The 22,532-nt window shown below is 52.3% G+C and overlaps 1 protein-coding gene across 9 annotated transcripts in view; it reads left to right on the forward strand.

Annotated features, from left to right (window-relative positions):
- TRERF1 (transcriptional regulating factor 1) overlaps window positions 1-22,532 on the forward strand; it is a 206,294-nt gene that overhangs the window by 158,715 nt on the left and 25,047 nt on the right. For 6 of the 9 annotated variants that reach the window (XM_087857120.1, XM_087857119.1, XM_087857121.1 and 3 more), the window contains 9 exons: window positions 1,738-3,432; window positions 4,872-4,918; window positions 5,826-5,976; window positions 7,009-7,263; window positions 10,708-11,092; window positions 11,738-11,804; window positions 13,378-13,517; window positions 13,650-13,753; window positions 15,269-15,344. In XM_087857120.1, coding sequence (XP_087713246.1) covers window positions 1,831-3,432; window positions 4,872-4,918; window positions 5,826-5,976; window positions 7,009-7,263; window positions 10,708-11,092; window positions 11,738-11,804; window positions 13,378-13,517; window positions 13,650-13,753; window positions 15,269-15,344 — 2,827 coding nt within the window. In that variant the 5' untranslated portion in view covers window positions 1,738-1,830. The remainder of the gene's footprint in view (window positions 1-1,737; window positions 3,433-4,871; window positions 4,919-5,825; window positions 5,977-7,008; window positions 7,264-10,707; window positions 11,093-11,737; window positions 11,805-13,377; window positions 13,518-13,649; window positions 13,754-15,268; window positions 15,345-22,532) is intronic. The other 3 variants (XM_087857125.1, XM_087857126.1, XM_087857127.1) reach the window with 1 other exon arrangement.

The raw sequence follows: 22,532 nt of genomic DNA on the forward strand, positions 1-22,532 counted from the left end.
TTTCCTGAAATCATAAAGCTCTAAGTATTAAAATTTTCTTCTGGTTTGAGTTATTGTTAACAATTATTAATAAGACAGAATTGGTCAAAATAACGTAAATGTATTGCTAGTTTGGATAAATAATTAATAAACAGAAAACCTAAAATTATATTGAAGATGCATCTCTTGGTGAGATGCTGGGTGACTTTTCAAATTAAAGTTTTTTATTAACTTACAACATACGTACCTAGATATGACCAGAGTGTACAGCTCGAATTGTCCGAGTGAACACACGCATACACTTATCACCCCGTCCAGAAATAGAATATTGATGTCGTTGGGTTATTTCTTCAGTTTGTTTTTATATCCATGGGAGACTGTTACGTATGGTATGAGATATGAGACAGGGGCCAACGTTGATTGCATTTCCGTGTTTCCGTCATACGTATGTAAGCACTGAGTATCCTCACTCTCATGAACTGAGAGAAGTTTTGTAAAAACAGGATCACTCCGCTCTTGATCTGCTTCTGAGTTCTATGCTGAAAATCACATAGCAGTCTGTCACTAACAATTTGACTTTAATTACTTCTATTAGGCCTTCCTAAGAAAAAAAGGAACTGGAAACCATCCAGCTTCAAAGAAGATTCACTACTCATTTATTAGAGTTGCTTGTTTTCTAGATGTCCTTTTACATGGTGGCCGGGGGGTTACTGGGGCAATAATAAGCCCAGTTAAGATGTGGGATGGGGTGAGCAAGAGGTCTGTCTTCCTTTTGTAGAGGAGGAGGGCCGTCGTGAGAGTGCAAGTATAAAACATCAACTTGTACCTTCATCACCCATCAGTTCTAGAAAGCAGCTTCTATGGAGGTTGGAGGACCTGGGAATTAAGAGAAAGGAAAACTTTCTCTTAAAACTTCAAGTGCATGTGTGTAGCGCTTGGAAAGTCTTCGTGGACTCCCAGGCACTTATAGACCCCAGTTAGAAGAAGTCCCCTAAAGAACCTATCCGACTCAAACCAGACTAAACCAGTCTCTCCAGATTTCCTAGTTCATGGTTCTAAGACTTGCCCCAGTATGGTTTTTGTGCCAAGTCAGCAGTGTGCGGAGATGTTTGCTGAGCGGGGACCTCAGAAAGCAGAGAACCGTGTTGACAGCACAGGCAAACTAATGTGTGCAGTACTCCTCCTTGGAAGTTCCATTCTTACCCGGCATAAGCTCTCCAGTCTGAGTTCCTCTATCTGTTATTTTTACCTTTTTATTACGTGCATCTTTCCTTCTGGTATCGTACTTATTCACGTGACCCATCATCACCTTTTCTAACCATAAACACCTCAAGAGCTGGCCCATGTCGTCGTCACTTCCTGGCATTGTGCCTTACCCTTAGTACGTGTCTAGTAAGTATTTGTTGAGCAGATACGTTGATAAATGAATGCCTTAAACTCCTTCACATCCTCTGCAGGTCCTAGGATAGTGTCAAGTCCCAGAAGAATGGAGAAATTAATCAGTGAGCAAAACAATGAATTAGCAAATCAATGAACTAATGAGCCATTGAACGATGGCTGGAAAGTAAGACAGTTCACGTCTCACATGAGGGCGCAGATCTGCAGAATCGGTGTAAAGGGTGTGCCGTGTATGAAACAGGCTATTTCGAATCAAGTCTCCATTTTGTATTTAATTCTCTCATCGGTCCGGGTAGATGTCATCGTGCGTGCAGAGCATCCAAGTCAATCCTGTCCTGTGCTTTGCACCTTGTCTTGCAGGTGTGAGCGGCGTCTCTGCACCCCGGTGGTGTTCGGTCCGTACCTCGGCCTGCGCGAGGATGTAAAGCCCCCCGCCCTGCACACGAGTGGTACATGCCAACAGGGACATCTGGCTGCAGCCACGTTCACAGACATGTCAGCCGTGGAATAGTGTGGACGCCTTCCCTCAGCTTCTCAGGGTTTCAGTCCTTTTGGGTTTGTTTCATTGACCTTTTTTTATGGTTTTGTGGCTGGACGTTCACGGACAAGGCAGGTGCCATGGGAGATCAGCAACTCTACAAGACCAATCACGTGGCCCACAGTGGTGAGAACCTTTTCTACCAACAGCCACCGCTTGGCATCCATGGCGGGCTGAACCACAACTATGGGAATACAGTCACAGGGGCCGGAATGGATGCCCCTCAGGCATCACCCATCTCCCCCCACTTCCCTCAAGATACTCGGGATGGTCTAGGCTTGCCTGTTGGCTCCAAAAACCTGGGCCAAGTGGATACCTCGAGGCAGGGAGGGTGGGGAGGTCATACCGGGCCTGGAAACCATGTCCAGCTACGCGGCAACCTGACCAACTCAAACATGATGTGGGGGACCCCGGCCCAGCCTGACCCCGCCGATGGCTACCAATATACCTACTCCCAGGCCAGTGAGATCCGGACCCAGAAACTCACCAGCGGTGTCCTGCACAAGCTAGACTCCTTCACCCAGGTGTTCGCCAACCAAAACCTGCGAATTCAGGTCAACAATATGGCCCAGGTGCTGCACACCCAGTCGGCAGTGATGGATGGGGCCCCTGACAGTGCCCTCCGCCAGTTGCTGTCCCAGAAGCCCATGGAGCCCCCGGCGCCGGCTCTTCCTGCTCGCTACCAGCAGGTGGCCCAGCAGGCTCACCCCGGTTTCCCTGGTGGGCTGTCCAAACCAGCTCTGCAGGTCGGGCCGCACGCCAGCCAGGGGCACCTGTATTACGACTACCAGCAGCCGCTGGCTCAGATGCCGGTGCAGGGGGGACAGCCACTGCAGGCCCCGCAGATGCTGTCCCAGCACGTGCAGCAGATGCAGCAGCACCAGTATTACCCACAGCAGCAGCAGCAGCAGGCTGGGCAGCAGCCTATGTCCCTGCAGGAAATGCAGCAGCAACAGCCGCAGCAGACGCGCCCGCCGCAGCCGCAGCAGCAACAGCAGCAGCCACAGCAGCCACAGCAGCTGCAGCAGCGGCAGGGGCCGGTGCAGATACCTCAGTATTACCAGCCCCAGCCCGTGATGCAGCACCTGCAAGAGCAGCCGCCGCCGCAGATGCACCTGCAGCCCCCCTCTTATCACAGGGACCCCCACCAGTACGGCCCGGAGCAGGCACATGCCGTACAGCTGATCCAGCTGGGCTCCATGCCCCAGTACTACTACCAGGAGCCCCAGCAGCCCTACGGCCACCACCTCTGCCAGCAGAGCCACCTGCCCCAGCACCAGCAGCGCGAGGACAGTCAGCCCAAGACTTACCCGAGCGACAGGCAGGCCCAGGCCATGCTAAGCTCCCACGGCGACCTGGGGCCTCCCGATGCAGGAATGGGAGACCCGGCAAGCTCGGACCTGAACCGGCTCGGCGGGGCCCTGCCCCATCGGCCGCTTCTGTCCCCCGGCGGGATTCACCTCAACAACATGGGGCCCCCGCACCAGCAGCTGTCTCCCAACGCCCTGTGGCCCCAGGTATGCTCAGGGTGGGAGTGGCCCCGGGTGTCCCGGTGGGCCGCAGCACCAGCCAGAGCTGAGTCGAGATCGCGCCCGGGCCTCTTGCCAGCCCCTCCCGGGCTTTTCTCTGTTCACGCCACGGGCGTGAACCCACACGTGCCGGACGCTGTCTGCCAGGCACGTGGAACACAGCATCGATTCGACTCAGTCCTGTGCCCGCTGAGCTTCATCTTGCTACAGAAGTGGCTGGGATACCACATGAGGTCCTGAATGATGCATGGAGGGGTCAAGGCCTGGGTCAGGGGCCCGGGACCACACAGTGGGGGTGTCTGGTCCCCTTAGGTCTGAGCCTCCCAGGAATTCCTTTGTGAAATTGTTGCCCCTTTGGGAAGGAGACCACAGTACGACAGCATTTCTCCAAGTATATAGCTCAGACCAGGAATACCGTAGAATGTTTAACAGCTATGGCTGGGGGGAGGGGTTCTCCAGATAAATACATTTGGGGGGCTCCTGTAATGAATCAGGTTGCAATGCTGAGGGGCTTTTCAGAGCCTTTAATATGCTAAGGGGTGCTGGGAACCTTCCAGAGGGGATACCTCCTGTAGCTTCAGAGATGAGAATCTTAGCTCAGGATCCAGGCAAGAAAAGGGAGTAAGCAAAGTGTCTTGTTAGGAGAGAATGAGGAGTGGTGCCAGCTGTGGTGGCCTGGAGGGCACATGCCCCATCTGATGGCATTCTAATTCAGGACTTTTCAAAACGGTCTAGCCAAACAAAAACCGTCAGCAGGCCTGTGGGCCATGGTTGTTAACCCTTGATTGTTTCCCAAAGGTATTAGCCACAAACTGCTTCCTGTGTGCTGGGCACTGTTCATGCCTTGGCATGTTCTAGGTGCTACCATCATGTGAGAACAGGCTCAGGGGAGAAGGGGACCAGGATAAATGGAGAGACAGCTCGGCTGGAGGCTGGAATTGAGCTCCCCTTCAGCCTGTCTTGCTTGAGACTCAGGCCCGGTGGTAATGGAGAGCCTTTACGAATGTAAGAATAAGGGGACATGGCCAGTGCTGACCCGATGAGTAGGAGGTCTCTGGGCATGATGCCGTGTCATCCACCTCTCTGTTCCATATCTGTCTTGGGAATTGAGACTGTGTGCACACAGTGGTGGACAGGGAGAAAAGGAAGGGACGAGGCGGGGGATTGAGTCCTGGTGGGCTGGTGGCTGGCGGCAGGTCCTGGAGTGGGTGTGTTACCGAGTTGGGGGGCTGGGGGAAGCAAGGGAAAGAAGTGTCAGGTGCACCCAGCATCTGGACGTGAACTGTCAGGCCCCTGTGAGCTTGGGGAAACATCCTAGGAAGCGCAGGCCCTGGGATTCCCTCAGCTCAAAGACTCCTCCCATCAGAAACACAGTTTTTTTTTTTTCTTTCTTCTTTCTTCCCATGTCCTGCATGGCTCAAAATTAGATGCACCTACCTGATGGCAGAGCCCAGCCAGGGTCCCCTGAGTCAAGGTAGGATGGATGCAAGAAGGCGTGTTGGCATTTTGGGAGAGTGGGATGTTTTCCTGGGTTGTCTCTCCAGATTCATTTTCAAATTCAAAGTTAATTTCTCAGAGAAGTTTATAATCATAATAGCAGCTATTGTGTCTGAGCATTTACTGTGCGCTCGGCACTCTGCATTTTGTGTGAGAAAGCAACTCAGTGGGGTGGTAGGACTACCATGTGCCTAGCTCATAGTAAGCACTCAGCCATTCTTGGTCTTATTCCTGTGTCTTCACAAATGAGAAAACAGGCTCAGAGAGCTTGGAGTCGAGTCGTACATCAAGTAAGTAGCCATAGTGGGATTGACTCCAGAGGCCATGTTCTGTCCACTGTTTATTCAGTCAGTATTTATTGAGTACCTATTGTATACCAGGCATTGAGCTAAGCTTTGAGAATCAGCAGTGAATAGTACAGACTTGTTTCCCCCCCATCATGGGCATGGTAAATTCTTAGCCAGAACCTGACAAACGGCTAAGACATGTGGTCTAGAGGCTGAACCAAAGGACTTAGACCCGTGTCTCTAAGGGAAGGCTTCTGGAAGAGGCAGCCTGAGCTGACTCTAGAAAGATAATAGGCCAGAGGTGGAAAAAAAAACAGCACCTGATGGCCTGGAATGAAGGACGTTTTATTCAGCCCTTGCATGATTTTGAGTAAGCCCTTTCCCACTCTTGAGCCTCAGTTTTCCACCTGTAGAGTGGGCTTACAGGGTATTGGGATAATACAAGTGGGGCCATGGGTATTGGGATAATACAAGTGGGGCCATGGGAGCCCTGGATGAATGAAATGCGTTCACTGTGGGGTGTAAGGTCTTGTGATAAGTCACCCTTCCTCTTTGTCAACATGTGTGCCCTCTCCATTTGGCCCTACCCTTGAACAGTAGCCAACCAAAAGGAGTGTTTGGGGAGCAGTTTGATGCCAAGAACAAACTGACGTGCTCCATCTGCCTGAAGGAATTCAAGAGCCTACCTGCCCTGAATGGCCACATGCGGTCCCATGGGGGAATGAGAGCCTCCCCCAGCCTCAAACAGGTTAGCAGGAGCCAGTGCCCGGCCCTTCCCAGGCCATGTGTTGCTTGCTTTGCTTTGCTGCCGTTAGACAGAGAGTGATGTGACCCCCAGGTGGGTACCTGGGGAGGCACTGTCCTTCCCTAACCGGAGTGCTTAAGCTTTGCCTCTAGGAGCCAGCCACGTCAAACAGACCCCACTGCCACTGGTTTCATGAACAAGGATCAAAAACAGAGGGACCAGAAACCTTTTGAGGGATCCCAGTCTCTCTACATCCTGAAAAAACAGCAAAGAGAACACGTAGATGCCATTTTATTTTTAACTCCTGTTGCTTAAAGCACCTAAGACCAGTAGCCGATGGCCAGGGAAAGCTAACGTGACCAACGGGCTCTCAGTCAGCACTTTCTACTCACCGGTGCACTAGTGTTAGACTCCAGCAGTGGACGACCTTTAAATACCCTCAGGATTATCCAGGGAGGATATCCATGTGGTGAACTGTCCATGCAGATTTAGACTAAGGTTAAAATTCGGAGGATTTCTTAAATTCCTTAGCTCCTGTTGATCTAAATGTTAGTTGATTGGATTAACTCTCTGTTCACCAAAATTCTGGACACCGCGGGTCACTCCATCTCCCGACCATTCCAGATAAAAGAGATTTGTCTTCCATTGGACAGATGGGTAAACTGAGGCCCGTAGAATTAAGAGGTCCTACACAAGAGCTTACTTGTTTTGTTTTGTTTTATGCCTGATTACCAGTCCATATCCTTTTCTTTAAAAGTGATGACAACCACCAAATTTTAATACCTGTTTTAATTATACAAGTGATAACAGTCAGGATTCTTTAAACATAGAAAATAGAGTGCATGACCTTGTCCACTGCCAACTGGCATCACTTGAGCCAAGGGTCTCAGGGTTGCAGGAAGGAAACCACCCTGCTGTGGTTCTCTGTCACCCATGCATGATGTCCTGCAACATTTCAGGAAAAGCCAAGTGCGTCCCCCCCGCCTTGGGAAGGCTGCTCTCAGCCCAGGATCAAAGCCTTTATTGTCTGTGTAGGAGGAAGGAGAGAAGGCCCTGCCGCCTCAGCCTCAGCCTCAGCCTCAGCCCCAGCCGCCACTGCCGCCTCCGCCACCACCGCAGCTCCCTCCCGAGGCAGAAAGCCTCACGCCTATGGTCATGCCCGTGTCTGTCCCTGTCAAGCTTCTCCCGCCCAAGCCAGGCTCTCAGGGCTTCGCCAACAGCATCGTTGCCGCCCCCTCCACCAGAGAGAAGCCAGCCAGCTCGATGTCGGACGACGAGATGCCCGTGCTCGTGAGGATGACCCTCTCTCCCCCACACTCACCCCAAGGGGCTGCCCCCCACCCACCTGCTGTGAGTTGCTGCTCTGCCCCCACCCGCCTGGGGTGGGAACATCCCTTTGCTTTCTTGGAGATGGGGCAGCCCTTCCAGGGTCACTGGCCTGAGCTCAGACATGGCTTGGCCTCTCGGGGTGAGCCCCCTGGCTGCCTTGGGCGTCCCATCCTTGTCCACACTGCCTGCTACCCAGTAAACACCTGTTGCTCTACCAGGCTAACGGTCTGGGTTAGATTCTGAGAGACCTGAAGGTATTCCAAGATGAAAACAAAGATGATAACTCAGCTGGTAATCACAGCTATTAAAATATGGAAGTACTATCCCACATAATAAATAGCTATTCCGGGGGCCCTGCCCCCCCCTTCAGGATCTCCAGACCTCCTCAAATCCAGCAGCCACAGATGGGACGCCTGGCCCAGCAAGCCTCCATGCAGTAGCCCTGGCATCCGTTCTGATGGGCAGCCTAACCGGATGCTTCCTACCTGCATTATTAGCCTCAGAGGACCTAATTCACTCAGGTTCCCAAAGTAATTCCACTGAGAGACACCCACCCCCAAATCTCAGGAAAGCAAAGAGATCTGCATTTCTCACTCACTCTGAAGCTCCTCTCTTTCTCAATTTCCAAGTGCTTCCCCCAAGCAGCTGAGCTTGGCTCTGGGGCAGAGATCTCTCTCTCTCTCCCTCCTTCTCTCCCTCCCTCCTTCTCTTTTTCTCTCTCCCTCCTTCTCTTTCTGTCTTCCTCCCTCTTCCCTCCTTCTGTCCCCTGGGGGAGTCTGTAACCCATGTGGTTGACTGCATCAGATTTGTTCCCTCTTCACAAAGTGGTGTCCTGGGTCACATTTGTCCTCAAAGAATAAGTGGCTGCTGGGATTCCAGGTGGTATGAGGGTGGGGTTGGGCCAAAATAAGGGTAGGGTGGATAATTAGGAGAACTAGAAAAGTCCAGAAAGATCCTTCTTTGTTCTGTATGCAATACCAAGGCCTCAGAAGAGGAGAGGCTGAGGGGGAACCTCTGGGAGTGAGCACGGTTCTTATAAGCTGGCAGGACTTGGTGGCCAGTAACAAGCAGAGAGATGAAATGACAGAGCCAAGCTCCCTCTTTGCCCAGGAAAGTCCCTGATTTAGTGGGAGAAACACTGTTTCTACCCCTAGAGAACTCACAGCCTGAAGCTGGAGACTATGGTTCCTAGTCACACAGGGGCCCCAGGCAGCACCCCCTGCCCCAATTTAAGACAGAAACCAAGGTCTCAGAGAAAAAACAGTGGTTCCCCCATAGGGGAGCACCCCTGGGCAGCTAAAGTGACTAGGGACTGGGGAGACGCAGAGAGTTCGGTATGAATTTGCTCAGAAGACCACCATGGGACAGTTCTGAGCCGGGTTTTTAAGACAGAGATGAAGCTGGCCTTGTGGGAAAGGTGAGAGAGACATCGTAAGTAAGGAGATAAGCTGAACTAGAAGCATGTATCTGAGTTTGAGTAAAAATAGGAGCAAGGTCCTAACCCTTAATGTAAAGAAATGAAAATGTCCGGGGAGGAGCCCTGGGTTCTAATCCCCACTCTGCTACTGGCACCCTGGGGACGCAGGCAACTGAGACCCTCCCCCTTGAAAAGCCTGGGTTTCTCCCCTGAGCTTGGGGTTGGACTCATCAGTGGTTCTCCCTACTCTGGGAGCTTTTAAAACCTCTCAGTGAGTAGTCCCACCTCCAGAGTCGGAATAGCTTGGTAGAGGGGGAACCCTGTAAATGCTTCCTCTCAAGTGACATCCGGACCTGACATTCTGGGTGGCTTTCCTGGCCCAAGGTCTAAGAGCCTTGCCTGGAGTTGAGAGCTGGAGTAACAGGACCAGAGGCTCAAGTAAAGGGAGCCTGAAAGGGATCTTTGACCCTGTGATCAGAGGTCTGGATTCCTGCACTGGGTTGAAGTCATGCAAGGTCAGCCTGTGCTCAGATGGCCTCATCAGTTCCCTGGGAACAGGGTAGAAAGCTTCAAGATTGCTTCCCAACTTGGGCGGCAGAAACATCCACTCCCCATTCTCCTCAGACCTCTCTTTCCACCTCAGCCTCAGGTGGTGAGCCCTCTGGTGGGGAGAGGAGGCAGGTTGTGGCACTCTGGCCTAAGGAGAGCCCCCTGGGGGTGAGCTGAGAGCCCCCTGGGGCCCTCTGTCCCCTCTCCCTTCCCCACCCCTCAGCTTCCCTAGACTTCCCTCCTAGGGGTTGGGACAGCACCCCAGAAGACAGTGAAGCTGAGGGAGAAACAGGAGGGGCAGCAGAGGGAGCCCAGAGCTGAGGGGTGACTGGAGCAGGTCACATGGCCTGGAGGCACCTGGTCACATGACCACAGCCAGCCCTTCCCATCACCCCCTGCTGCCTCCTACTCGGGTGCCACCCTGGGGGCAGGAATTGCCAGGAACTGCAGCTGTGACAGGCACTGGCCTGCAGGGCCTGGGAGGGTACCACAGACTGCCCAGAACTTTTCTGCAGGTATCCCCACTGCCTCTCCCAACCGCACCTCCCTCCCCAGCCACACCCAGCTACACCCAGCCCTCGGTTTTTCTGGGCTGGTGCTGGCACACACCCAAGTCTGTTTCTGTTTGGCTTTGGCATGCCCTGCTTATCTATTTATGTGCATATGTTTACTTAGTATATATGTATCCATGTGGCAGATCTTCCTTCCAGACTATGCTTGGTTCCGCTGCCATAAAATAAACTAACACTGCTGACAGGAAGCAACCCAGAAGGGCTTGCTGCAAATGAGCCACCGTCCTGGGAGCAGTTGGGGGGGGGGGGGGGGGTCACCAGATCCGTCTTTAGGAGAGCACGTGAACCGGGCCTGAAAGACCGTAGACGGCTCTCCCTCAGCCCCAGCGTTACCTCGAAGGAGAGCCCAGCGTGGGTCACCGGCCCCGGGAGCCTTGGCTAGGCCTGGCCCCTCTTCCTGCCCCGCAGCCTCTGCCCGGCTTCCCTGAATAGACGATTCTGCCCCTTCTCAGAACATGTGTTATCTGTCCCTGATGTCTGTCCCCTGGGAGCGCTGGGGAATTAAAGGGCCCACTCGGCTGGATTCCACTCACCAGATGGGAATGCGGTGATAAGCAATAAAGAATGTGAATTTATTCTTTCTTGCCCACCCACCGTTCCCACCACCCCCATCTCCAGACGTTAGGGATTTCCTCCCGAACCCAAGTGTTCAAACCCCCCCCGCCGCGCCCCCCCCCCCCCCCCCCCCGTCAAGCCACCGAACTCGCCCTGTGGGAAGTGGAGGGGGCTGGTTTTCGAGGCCGGGGATGGGGGCGGGGGGGGGGGGGGAGGCAGACAAGTGGCCTGGGGGTTCCCTTCCCTCAAGCTGTGGAAACGGCCTGTGGGGAAAGCCTGAGGATTCGAATCGGGCCGTTCTTGCCCTTCTAGGAGATCCCCAAGAAGCATCAGCCGGGCGCGGCCAAAGCCGAGGAGCCCCTCAAGAGCTTGCCCGAGAAGAAGAAGTTCCGGCACCGGCCCGAGCCGCTCTTCATCCCGCCACCGCCCTCCTACAACGCCAACCCCGCCGCCTCGTACTCGGGCGCCACCCTGTACCAGAGCCAGCTGCGCTCCCCGCGCGTCCTCGGCGACCACCTGCTGCTGGACCCCGCCCGCGAGCTGCCCCCCTACACGCCCCCGCCCATGCTGAGCCCGGTGCGCCAGGGCTCGGGGCTCTTCAGCAACGTGCTCATCGCGGGCCACGGCCCCGGCGCCCACCCGCAGCTGCCCCTCACGCCCCTGACGCCCACGCCGCGGGTGCTGCTGTGCCGCTCCAGTGAGTCCCCGCCCCCCCCCACACCCCCACGGCCGCCCCGGCTCGTCGTCGTCGTCTCTACGGAGCACGCGCTGGCCGAGGGGCCGGGGACACGGAGACTGCGTGTTCGATGCGGACCCTCGGGGCAACCGCGGTCCGGCTGGGGAGACCCCGGAGTCAGAATTACGGTCTCTTTGGCATAAGCGAACAGTTGACGTGTGCACGCGCTTCCTAAGCCTGTGCCGCACATAATCGTCGGAGACGCGTCCCCAAGTACATGTGCGAAGTAGGTAGATAGCATGAGGGATTATTTGCAGGACCCGGCTTCCGCATCTTGTGCACACGCCGTGTAAAGATCGAGCCTGGAGAGCCCGGGAGCCAGCCAGTATCTCTTATAGAGCGAGAATGGTTTCAGGGAAGAACGATAGAGCTTAGCCAACCAGAATGGGGGCGCCCGCTTCTCCTTCCCCAGTGTGAGAAATGAGTCACCCTGAGCCATTTAGCACCACATGCCACCCGGTCCCTTGAGGACCACCGGGGGTGACTCTGGCATGGGTCGGGTGGGAGAGGGGTCCCATTATGACCGTTTAGGTCGCTTGCTCATTGGCTTTAGTGTCTTCGGTACCCTTTCCTGTTGACCACTGACCTCTGGTTTTTGTGCTTCAGACAGCATTGATGGCAGCAATGTGACAGTCACCCCAGGGCCTGGAGAGCAGACCATTGATGTGGAACCGTAAGAAAAAGCCAATTTTGGGTTTTGGGGGGTTTTTTGTTTTTTTTTTTTAAGAACAGAAGCTTCAGCTGAGGATGAGGAGCTTTGAGAAGTACCACCGAATGAGAAGTTAGAGGAATTATAGGATCATGGTATTTCTTATGTACTGGTGTTTTAACAGGCTTCTGCCAAAGACTAAACGCGTACTAAAGCATGAAGCCCTATATTCGGAGAACGTAGTGTCCCCATCTCCAGCTGCATGGTTGTGGCCACGTGCTTGCACATCCCCAGTGACATTGAGATCTCTACAAGTCTCCATCCAAATGCCCTTCCTTCCATGTCCCCTCCCTAAAATTCTTGGCTGGTCCTCCAAATAGGCTTGGTGTGGGTGGGGCTGAGGGGTATAATGGAAGAGAAAGGTACTATTTTCTTTCTTTCTTTCTTTCTTTCTTTCTTTCTTTCTTTCTTTCTTTCTTTCTTTCTTTCTTTCTTTCTTTCTTTCTTTCTTTCTTTCTTTCTTTCTTTCTTTCTTTCTTTCTTTCCTTCCTTCCTTCCTTCCTTCCTTCCTTCCTTCCTTCCTTCCTTTCGATTTATGTATTTACTTAGAGAAAGAAAGAGAGCATGTGTGGGTGAGTGGGGGAGGAACAAAGGGAGAGAATCTTTCAAGCAGACTCCCCAGTGAGCAAGGAGCCCGACTTGATCCCACAACCCTGAGATCACGACCTGGGTCCAAACCGAGAGCTGGAGGCTCAACTGACTGAGCCACCCAGGAGCCCCAAGAAAGGTGCTATTTTCATAGACAAGCTCAAAAAAACCAGGTGGTAGAGTGGTAACTACATTGAGTCAGGAATGTGAAAACCTGTGTTCCAGCACCATTTTGTTATTTGACCTTGATGAAGTTAACCTGTCTAGGCTTTATATATTTTTTTAAGATTTTATTTATTTGAGAGAGAGAGAGCACGCGTGCATGCACAGGGGTGGGAATGGGGAGGGCAGAGGGAGAGGCTGGCACCCTGCTGAGCAGGGAGCCCGATGCGGGGCTCAATCCCGGGACCCTGAGATCATGACCTGAGCTGAAGGCAGACTTTTAACCAACTGAGCCCCCCAGGCGCCCCAACCTTTCTAGGCTTTAGTTAACTCACCTATTAAGTGAGAATAATTATCACTGCCTCGCTTACATCACAGGTCTTTGTGAGATTCAGATGGGATGATTTACGTGAAAGTGGCCTGAAAGGGATAACAAATACAATAAGCACATTATGTTTGTTCCATTTTTCCTGGTTAAATGGTGCCAGCAGCCATACTCTGGGCAGCTGTTGCCTTGCAATTAGCAGCCTCCCTGTCTGAGTTACAGCGAGCTATGACACTCCAGGCAGACTTCTCCCCCACGCCCTGCAGCATCTCTCCCCAGTCTTAAAGCTGTTCCTTCTCCCAGTGAAAAGGCCATGCCTGGAATCTTAGGATCACACTCTGAGGAAATGCCCCTGCATTCTTCTTGCAGAAGGAACTGGTTTCCTTCTTTTTCAAGTTCCTGATGGTTTCTCTTGACCTCAAATTGAAGACCACACTGTTGTTTTCGTTTTTGTCCTTAAAGACGCATCAACATTGGCTTGAGGTTCCAAGCAGAGATCCCAGAACTTCAGGATGTCTCTGCCTTGGCCCAGGACACACACAAGGCCACGCTGGTATGGAAGCCCTGGCCAGAGCTGGAAAACCATGACCTCCAGCAAAGAGGTATCGGCATGTGGGAAGAACTGGGTGGGAAGGGCTTGATCCTCTCACAGGGGTCTCTGGCTCCAGGCTGCATGTGTTGGTCCATGAGACCAAGCTCTCTCTGATGCAGTGGCTTCTCATTGTCCCCAACAGTGGAGAATCTCCTGAATTTGTGCTGTTCAAGTGCGTTGCCCGGTGGAGGGACCAATTCTGAATTTGCTTTGCACTCTCTTTTCGAGGCCAAAGGTGATGTGATGGTAAGGAACGGTGAAAATAGACTTCACAATTCATATTCTCCGTGTCAGAATTCTGCAAAGTATTTTCCTGAGTTTCTGCGTTGTCCCACATGCCAGAAAACCAGTTCCTCAGATCAGGACCCATCAACATGCCACTATATTCCTTATCTCATTGAGTGGGTCAGGATTTAAAGCCTGCGGGAGAACCTGCCGTTGGACTTCTGTTTATGCGTCTGTTCCCAAGTAATAATTATGGTCACATCTGTCTTGGGAAATTAGAATTTCTTTTCAGCAGTCTTCTGAGTCACATCAGAAACCTGGCCTCTGGTGATAGAATAGAAAACCTTACTGAGACAAGACTTGGTGTGAAGCCGCCTATCCCACTCTGCTGATTTTTCTCCTCTACTATGGAAGTCAGCCAGTTTGATGTTCATAGAACTCTTTCTTCCCTAACCAACAGAAAGGGTTTGCTGTGTACCAACTGGGGTCATTCTTCCACTTTTGACACTCAGACCTTTGGTGCCATTTTCCCAGGATCCTAGCGGATCATATGCCTGCCCACCTGGCCTCCTGGCAAGGGCACTGAGTCACTAACCTCAGTTTCCCCTTTAGTAAATACATGGCTTTGGTACCAAATCTAGCCTCTTGCTTTTTGATTTTATGAAAATGTGCAAGTAAACAAGTGTCCCAGTACTACCTTATGAGATTATTGGTATGCTCCATGGATTTTCTAGAATGTTAGAGAACTCTCCTTAATCCTTCAAGACAAGTGTTGCAGAGAAGCACTTCTTGAACTTTTAATGTGCGCACAGGTCACTTGGGGCCTCTTATTAAAATGCACATTCTCATTCAGCAATTCTGGAGGTGAGGCCCAAGGTCCTGCGTTTCCAACCAGCCCCCAGTGGATGCCCATCCATGCTGTTGTTCCATGGACCACACTTGAGAAGCAAGATTCTAGACCTTGCTGTGCCCTTAACCCATCTACTGTTCCCATCTACAATTCCACAGGCACCATTTTTTTTTTTAAGTTGACCAGGCTGAAGGAAGCATATTTGAAAGGGTTCTTCACCTCGGCTCTCTGGAAAGACAGTGTATAGTACAGTTATTACTAATACAACTATTTATGTTAATTGTAATGAAATGAGGTTCCTCTGCAAAAACAGTTATAAGTCACCCACTCATTTCCTTGGAGCCTTTCCCCAAAAAAGTCAGTCTCCATTCAGAGGAGGCCCCACCATCTCTCTGAAGCTGGGGCCTTCACCATGGAAAGAGTGGGGTCTCCACTGCCCCCTGTTTTTCTCTGACATGACCAACTGGTGGCAGGCACGGGCGGGGGGAGGTGTTTTGAGTGCCGTGACCTGTGGGGTGCTGGCCAGAAAGGAAGCCCCAGTTAGCGGAGTCCCCCTCTGGTTTTCCTTCCAGCACCCCCAACTCCTGGCTCTGCGGTGCAGACTCCTTTCCCCCGTAGGTAACGCCCTTCCCGTGGCCCATAGACCTGTGACTGACTCTCGCCTTTTCTCTCCCCCGGGTCTGCAGGCTGCTCTGGAAACGCTGCTGCTGCGGAAGCCAGTCAGGTTAAAATGTCATCCTTTAGCAAATTACCACTATGCCGGTAGGTTGCCGGGAGCCTTGTGACCCATTGCTTCCTGACAGCAGGCTCTTTGCATGTTTGGTGGGGTCACTTTTTAACAGTAGATCGACCAATCCTGTCCTAATGGCGTCTTGTGAGCTCAAGGCCTTCTGGGGCATAGCTGGTGGGGCGGTTGTGTCTGTCGGCTGGGTACTGTCGCACGTGTGTACCGGCTCCCGCCCCTCGTGGCTGTGCCAAGAGCTGGGTGATAGCGGATGGTGTCTGCACGTGTGGTGGTGAGACTGGTGCACAGGCGGGAAGGAACCACAGAGGGGACAGTACAGAGCCAGCACTCAGCAGCCCCTCAGCTTTGGAATCAGTGGGTGTGGGTTCAGATCTGGCCTGCACCCCTTGGCCTTCTGGAACCTTGGTCTCCTCACCCGTGAAACAGGGCTCCTGCTCCATCCCTTGCAGCATTTTTGTGATGATTTAGACAGTAGATGTAGCACAATGTGCGGCATATTCCAGTAGTTATTATTATTCATTTATTGAGTAATTATTTATTGAGTACTTGCTGCATACAAGAAACTGTGCTAAGTGCTAAGACAGACATAGATGGAATCCTGCCTCATGCAGTTCGCAGTCTGAGGAGGAAGTAGTCATCAACAGCAGATCACACTCAAGGCACGAGAAGGACATCTGCGTCTGCATGTACGGTCATACCTACGTGCATATATATGCTTGCATATATGTATATTGTATGTACACATCACACACACATGTCCGTATACAGTGTGTCCGGTGACGGTGTGGGTTAACAATGGCATCACCAGGAAGGGGGAAGGAGAAAACACCTTTGAGAGTTGAATGTGGTAAGAATCATGAAGAGAGAAGGTGACAGGTCGGGGAGCCTGAGGTGACAAAATGAAGTTGAAATCAACATTTTAATTTCCAGTAATGGGTAAACCCATCCATTCTGAGGGCGTCCATGAGCCTTCCGGGGTCCTCCATTTCAGAGGGGGCTAAATCTTACTCCAGTGCCGCTGGGATTGTTAATCATTTGAAGGGTCCTTTGGTGCCTTGGGCAGACCCTGCATAGGTAGGTGCTAAATGCTTAAGTGGGCTTGGGGACCCGGTCAAACCTTCTCCAGTCCTTGGTCCAGACAGCCGGCTGTGGCCTAAGGTGAGCACTGCTCTACAAATACTAGAGTGTTCTCAGTGGGCAGCCCACTGGGCCCACCACCCTTTGCCACACTTACTGTGCCCCTCTCGTGAGCCAGCCTTCCCGCCTGTCGTCACAGCGGGGGAAGGGCCTCAGAAGCCACTCACCTGAGCACAGACAACCCCGGATGTCTGCCTGTGGGTCACTGTCAGCACACAGGCCACTACCGGAAGTAGGCAAGCACAGAACGGACACAGGGATAAGAAATCCATCATTTAACTAGGGCCTAAGCCAGCCAGTTTCTTCATGTTGTCTCCATCACTTCCTGCTTGGTGTCAGCCCCGAGTGTGGGTAGGAAGATGTGGAAGTTCTCCCTAATCTGCCATGGAAACAATTCAGTCCTCTTAATTCCCAGGGTCATCTGCTGCCCATTAAACCCTGACAGGCTGTCCAGCCTCCTGGAGCCTGTCTCAGGCTTCTTTGTATAGTGGGCGAGACAGTTGGTGACAGGCGGCTTCCCAGGCATCTGCCGTAGCTGCCCTCACCCACGGGGTGTTCAGGGTAGCCAGCGCCTCTGGGCTGGTCAGCTCCAGCTGTGAGCAGCCTCGTCTGAGACCCAAACCCCCTCCGGTTCTTCCCCCCATGCCAAGCGAGTATTATATTGTTCTGTGTGTGTCATGACGTAATAACATTTGGAAAGCTATGGACTAGAAGCCGCCCCCCCACCCCAAACAAAACAAAACAAAAATACTAAAATAATAGTAAGGATTTTGAAACTCAACTCTGCTAAAATTACCAGTCTTTTAGGGTCCCGAACTAATGTGCCTCAGCCTCCTTCCCCCACAGGCAAACCAGGAAGTGCTCGGTTGCCTCCTGGAATTTTCAGCCCTTGGAGGCAAGAGAGGTGGAGCTGAGGTGTGAAGGGCTGGTGTTCCATTAGCCGTTTGTCTCACATATGAAAAGGTTACTCACATATGTCTGCCAGACATCTGCCTTCTCCAGGAAGCGATCACAGACTGGGCCTCCGAGAATCTGGTGTAACTATGAACAAAAAGGTCAGAGGTCACTGGTCCCTAAAGTCTGGCCTGACTCCATCCCTTTATAGTTCCCTTCCAGGCCACAGAGGAGGCCCCAGAGTATACCCCGATCACATGTCCTAGTTATCAGCCACCACTTCCTTCCCTCAGTTTGGTTCCAGGGTATCACTGAATCTCATCCCCACGGCCCCATCCTGCCTTGGCCTTTGTGCCCTGCTGGGTTGCTCTCCAGTAGGACTCTTGTCAGGTCAAATCAGCATCACTGGGACACTGTCTTCTGGATTGCCTTTGGCTTTGGCTCTGTGGGTGTGGCCAATGTCACCCCACCCCAGCTCCCTGCCCTGGAGGCAAGGCAGAACAACTGAGTTTGGAGTCAGAGGCTACAAGTTTGGGGAAGACAGACGGCCCCAGGCCTATGAAAAATCACTTCCCCTACTTTACTTATGACATTTCCCGCCCCATCCCAAGCAATTCACTAAGAAAAGGAAAAAATGACCAGTGCTGGGGCCCAGGAGAGATACCAGTGTGGGTGGGCAGCTTGCCCAGATGTGGAGGCTGCTTGCCAATGCCAGAGGAGCCCTGTACAAGATCCTTGGAGGAAGGAACGTGCCTTTGCAGTGGCCCCCAGCGTGCTAATCCACACCCAGGCTCACAGTCTGGCCCTCTCTTGGCACCGTCCACCCATGTGTGGGTAGCAGTTTGCAGATGCTCCCTGCTAGCTTTTGGGTTGGGTGGGGAAGGCCAGAGCATGGAGGACTCAGGGTGAGGAGGACGCCTGGTTGCGATTAAGGGGCTTGCTGCATCCTTGGTTTTTCCATCAAAAAACCATCGTTCCTGCAGATGGGTGCGGACACTGGCCTTATGCTTCCTGGCAAGGGTGCAGGGGTCCACTGCTGGCTCCCACCACAGCCCAGGCTCTTCCTGGGTCCCAAGCCCTGACCTGACTCCAGACTTCAGGATTCCTGGAGGAAATACCCAGTTGGTGAAGACCTGTTCTCTTAGAAGCTCCCCAGTTTGATGAGACAGAACTACGTACTCAAGAGAATAGTTTGCAAGAAACACAGCTGTGACGTCATTTTCCAGGCATTCTCAGCTCATGTCTCTGGCTGGAGAGTGGTCACCTCAAGGGCAGGACCTGAGTTAATACTTACTCTCCAGCTTTGCCCGACGCAACGCTGGCAAAGAAAGGGTCAGCGGACAAGCTTGAGGTCTGGATTTAGATGGAGGAGGCCTCCCTTCCTTCTGCTTCCAGGGGGGCCTTTGGCAGCAGCCAACTTCATCCTCCACCTCTAAAAAATTATTCAGCCTTTTAACCTTTCACAGAAACGAAGATCTGATTTCAGAACCGTCCCCCTTTTCCTGCAGTGCACATGTCTTCCTTGTGTATGTGCAATAACAGCACCATCACAAAAGTTTTGTAAGTCTTGAGAGCACGACGGAAGGGTCCTCTTTAAAAGATTCTGAGCCCAATTCTCTCACCGCTCCACGTCTCTTTTTAATTGCCTGGGTTCGCTATAGATCGCCCCAAATTTATCCACAGTCCAGAGCCTGTTTCCCAGCAACCGAAGCTCAGAACATTTTTCCTCTGGATACTGTTCCAGCACCAGTTTCCTCAGTTAATTAGGCCCTTTGTAATTAGCCTTAATCGGCTTGTTAGGGGCCCCCGCTGATAAGAGCCCAATAGCCAGGAATCCCCAGGTAGGACAAATGAGCGCGGGGGGAATGTCAGCCCACTAACCCTGCGTGCATGCTGAGTGGACAGCAGGGATCTTGGAGAGGAAGAAAGGGCAGAGCAAGGGGAGGGTTAGAGGCAGCCCCCTGCCTCGGTTTTGTATTTTATCCTGGACTTTGTCCAAGACACAGAATCCAGGAAGGGCTGGCTTAGAACTTTGTCTAAAAATGAAGTGCTCCCAACCGACAGAGCCTCTGGGAACGAGACGCCTGAGCCTTTCCTTGATGGGATTACAGAAGGAATTGCCGGGGTCGGGAGCCACCAGCAGCCAGGACTAAGGATGTGGGATTATACTCACACAGAACTAGGAACACCAGCAGAGACCAGCAGTCTTCCCCAGTGCCATTAATGCATGTCAGCAGGGGACAGTGTGTATCCCATAGCTGTGGGCTGACTTGGAATCTCCTCTCCAAGTGGCCAGTGACAGTTGTTGTGTACCTGCCTAGGACCAAAGGTGCTGTCTGTCAGAGAAGAGGAAGCTGAGAGCCAGAGAAGTTGAGTACCTTTGCCTGAGGCCACAGGAGTGAGTGGCAGAACCAGATTTGCAGACTGGGGTCTCTTGACTGAAGTCACCTCCTTTTTTTTTTTTTTTCCAGATTTTATTTATTTATTTGACAGAGAGAGAGCGTGCGCACAAGCAGGGGAAGCGGCAGGTAGAGAGAGGGACAAGCAGGCTCCACTGAGCAGAGAGCCCGACATGGGGCTCCATCCCAGGACCCCAGGATCATGACCTGAGCCAAAGGCAGCTGCTCAACCATCTGAGCCACCCAGGCGTCCCTGAAGTCACCTGTTTTTATCACAGCACAGTGACTTTATCTGAGAAGAGCACATTCGGGTATTTCTAGGCTTGGGCCTGGGAATTCAGTCCAGGAGCCCAAGGGTGGATTCTCAGCCCCGTGGGCGATCTCGTGATCAGGATGCCATGAAGATGGACCCCGCTGTGGTGTGAGCGTAAGAATGGATTTGCTTGTCTGGGCCTGCCTGTGCCTCTCACTTCATGGACGCCGTTGTTGGACAGACACAGGTACTCGGTGCTGTCTTGTGCACAAAAGCACAACCTGGAGGACTTCATACAGGAGCCATGTTTTACTCTCTGGGCACATGCTCCCTGCCCTGGGCCTTGCAGCCCTCAGAGCGGGGAAGTGCTGCCCACTTCCAATCCAGGACTGGGATACAGAATGAACACACTTGAATGGGAAGACTGAAGACCCTATCACAGAGCAGCAACCCTAAGAACCACCGAGGAATCAGCAGGGGGAGTTCCCTTCCCTCAGGAGGCTTGGGGCCCCCATGACAGATGGTCCAGGAAGCTTCCCGTTCAGTGAGGTTGCAGCTGGCAGGCTCTTCAAAGCACGAAGGGATATGCTTCTTACAAGTAGACCCAGGCATTTGACACTGCTGCTTGGGCAGTGATCAGGTGATGATTCCATTCCTGGCGTGGGGTGGAAGGTGGAAGCAAGTGTGCCTGCCATAGAGACCCACTCAGGTGCTGGCCTGAGAAGGCCGCATGGCCCCGTTAGTGTCTCACCAGGTCTTAGAGCCCCACTCTAACTTAGGAAACGTATGGTCCGGCTGAGAGCGGAAAGGACTCTCATCGATCTAGTTGGGTGTCTTCATCAGCAAGATGTCCCTTTATTCCCCATCTGAGATGCAACCCAGAGCTGTGTGGGCTCTAGACTTGCAGAGGTGTCGCTTGACCAGGGGTTCAGCCGATGTGACGAGTCCCCATCCTGATCCTCTTCCACCGTTGTATTTCTGATTCTTCTCACCTCTTCGCAGTTTTGATGGATACCTAAAGAGAACCATGGCTGCTCTTTGGTTATTCAATTCAATTGTTGGTAATCCTTTCTGTCTTTCTCCTTCTACCTCTGTTCCTGAGCAAGAGGAATATGGTTGCTGGCACTCCAATGCCCTGAATAGTACACAGAGTTTTAGGAACACTGACGGAACCATTCTAGAAACCCAAATCCCACAGACCTCCTCTGCTCACGTCCACTCCAGCAAAGCTTCCCCAAACACCCAGCCTCTCTTCTCCTCCCTATTGTGATGGCTACACAGCCAGAGATGTCCCAGCCTCCAGAAGGTGTGGAAGATGCTTCTTTCTGCTGAGGATTAATCAGAAAACCACTTCCCTTCTGGAAATAAAAATCAGGAGATAAACTTGCAAACCGAAGAAATCAGGTGGTGGCGGCCCTGTGTTTTGGAGGGCTGAGCCAGCCCAACTCCACAGAACATATTCTGAGTCTGGAGCCAGAGCTCTTGGCTTGGGCACGCATCACCCAGTCACACGGAGAAGGTGTTTATTTCAGAAACCTGAGTTTATGTCACTGACTCACAAATTCTCTCAAGGAGCCTGATTCACTAATTTTGGCTGAACCTTCCAATGGGAGAAACAGTTCAGGTTTCCTGTGTTTTCATCTTCATCAGTCAGCCATAGCAACGTGGAAATCCTAGGCTTATCCCGGTTAGGAGGGAAAGTGCTATGGTTTGGGGGATCGTAGCTCGGCGAAGTGGACGAATGTCAAAGGCCTAACCGTATACCGTCCAAAGAATCAGAGATGTGGAGAACTCAACAAACCAGAAAAACAAGGCAGAGTTTTCTGCAAACCAGCCACAGGAATTGAGCCTTCCTTGAAGCCCCCAGAAATAGGACTTATCCTAGAAATAAGCTTTATGTCTTATCCCAAACAGGCCAGGACCACCCTGTCTGGTGATCTGCATATCATGCTTTCTCATATATGGAGGGGAAACGAATGTGAAAATCAAGTTCAGCCACCAGCGCCGACGCACTAACCCAGCCTGCGGGGGGCGGGGGGAGCTCTCCTCCTTGGTCTGTGGACCTCTCAGGGGCTGGTCCCACTCACCTCTCCAGCCTCATCTGCTTTCTCTTCACTGGGAGCTTGTAGTTAAACCACACTGGATTACTGCTCCTTCTCTGAACACCTCCGTTTCCTCAGCTGTAAAATGGGTAATAGGGCTATTGGTGGAGCCAAATGACTAATATCTGTGAAGTACTTAGAACCCGGCATAGTAAGCACCTGGAAATGCTAGGGTTTTTGTTGTTGTTGTTTTTTCCTAGCACAGTGTCTTGAATGTAGTAGACACCTAATACCTGTTGAATGAATGAACGAATGAATGATCTCACTGTTGCCTCTCACTTTTGCCTCAGCCACATTTTCTCCCCAGAATTCCCTTCCATCTCCTCCTTGCCTGAACTCTTTCTGTGGGTCCTTTAAAACATAGCTCAGGTGTTTTCTCTACCTGGAAACCTGACCCCAGCCTGAGCACGAGGCTCGCGT

The sequence above is a fragment of the Ursus americanus genome, chromosome 29, assembly GCF_024610735.1.
Source record: "Ursus americanus isolate L20-20 chromosome 29, mUrsAme1.1.p, whole genome shotgun sequence".
Classification (NCBI taxonomy): domain Eukaryota; kingdom Metazoa; phylum Chordata; class Mammalia; order Carnivora; family Ursidae; genus Ursus; species Ursus americanus.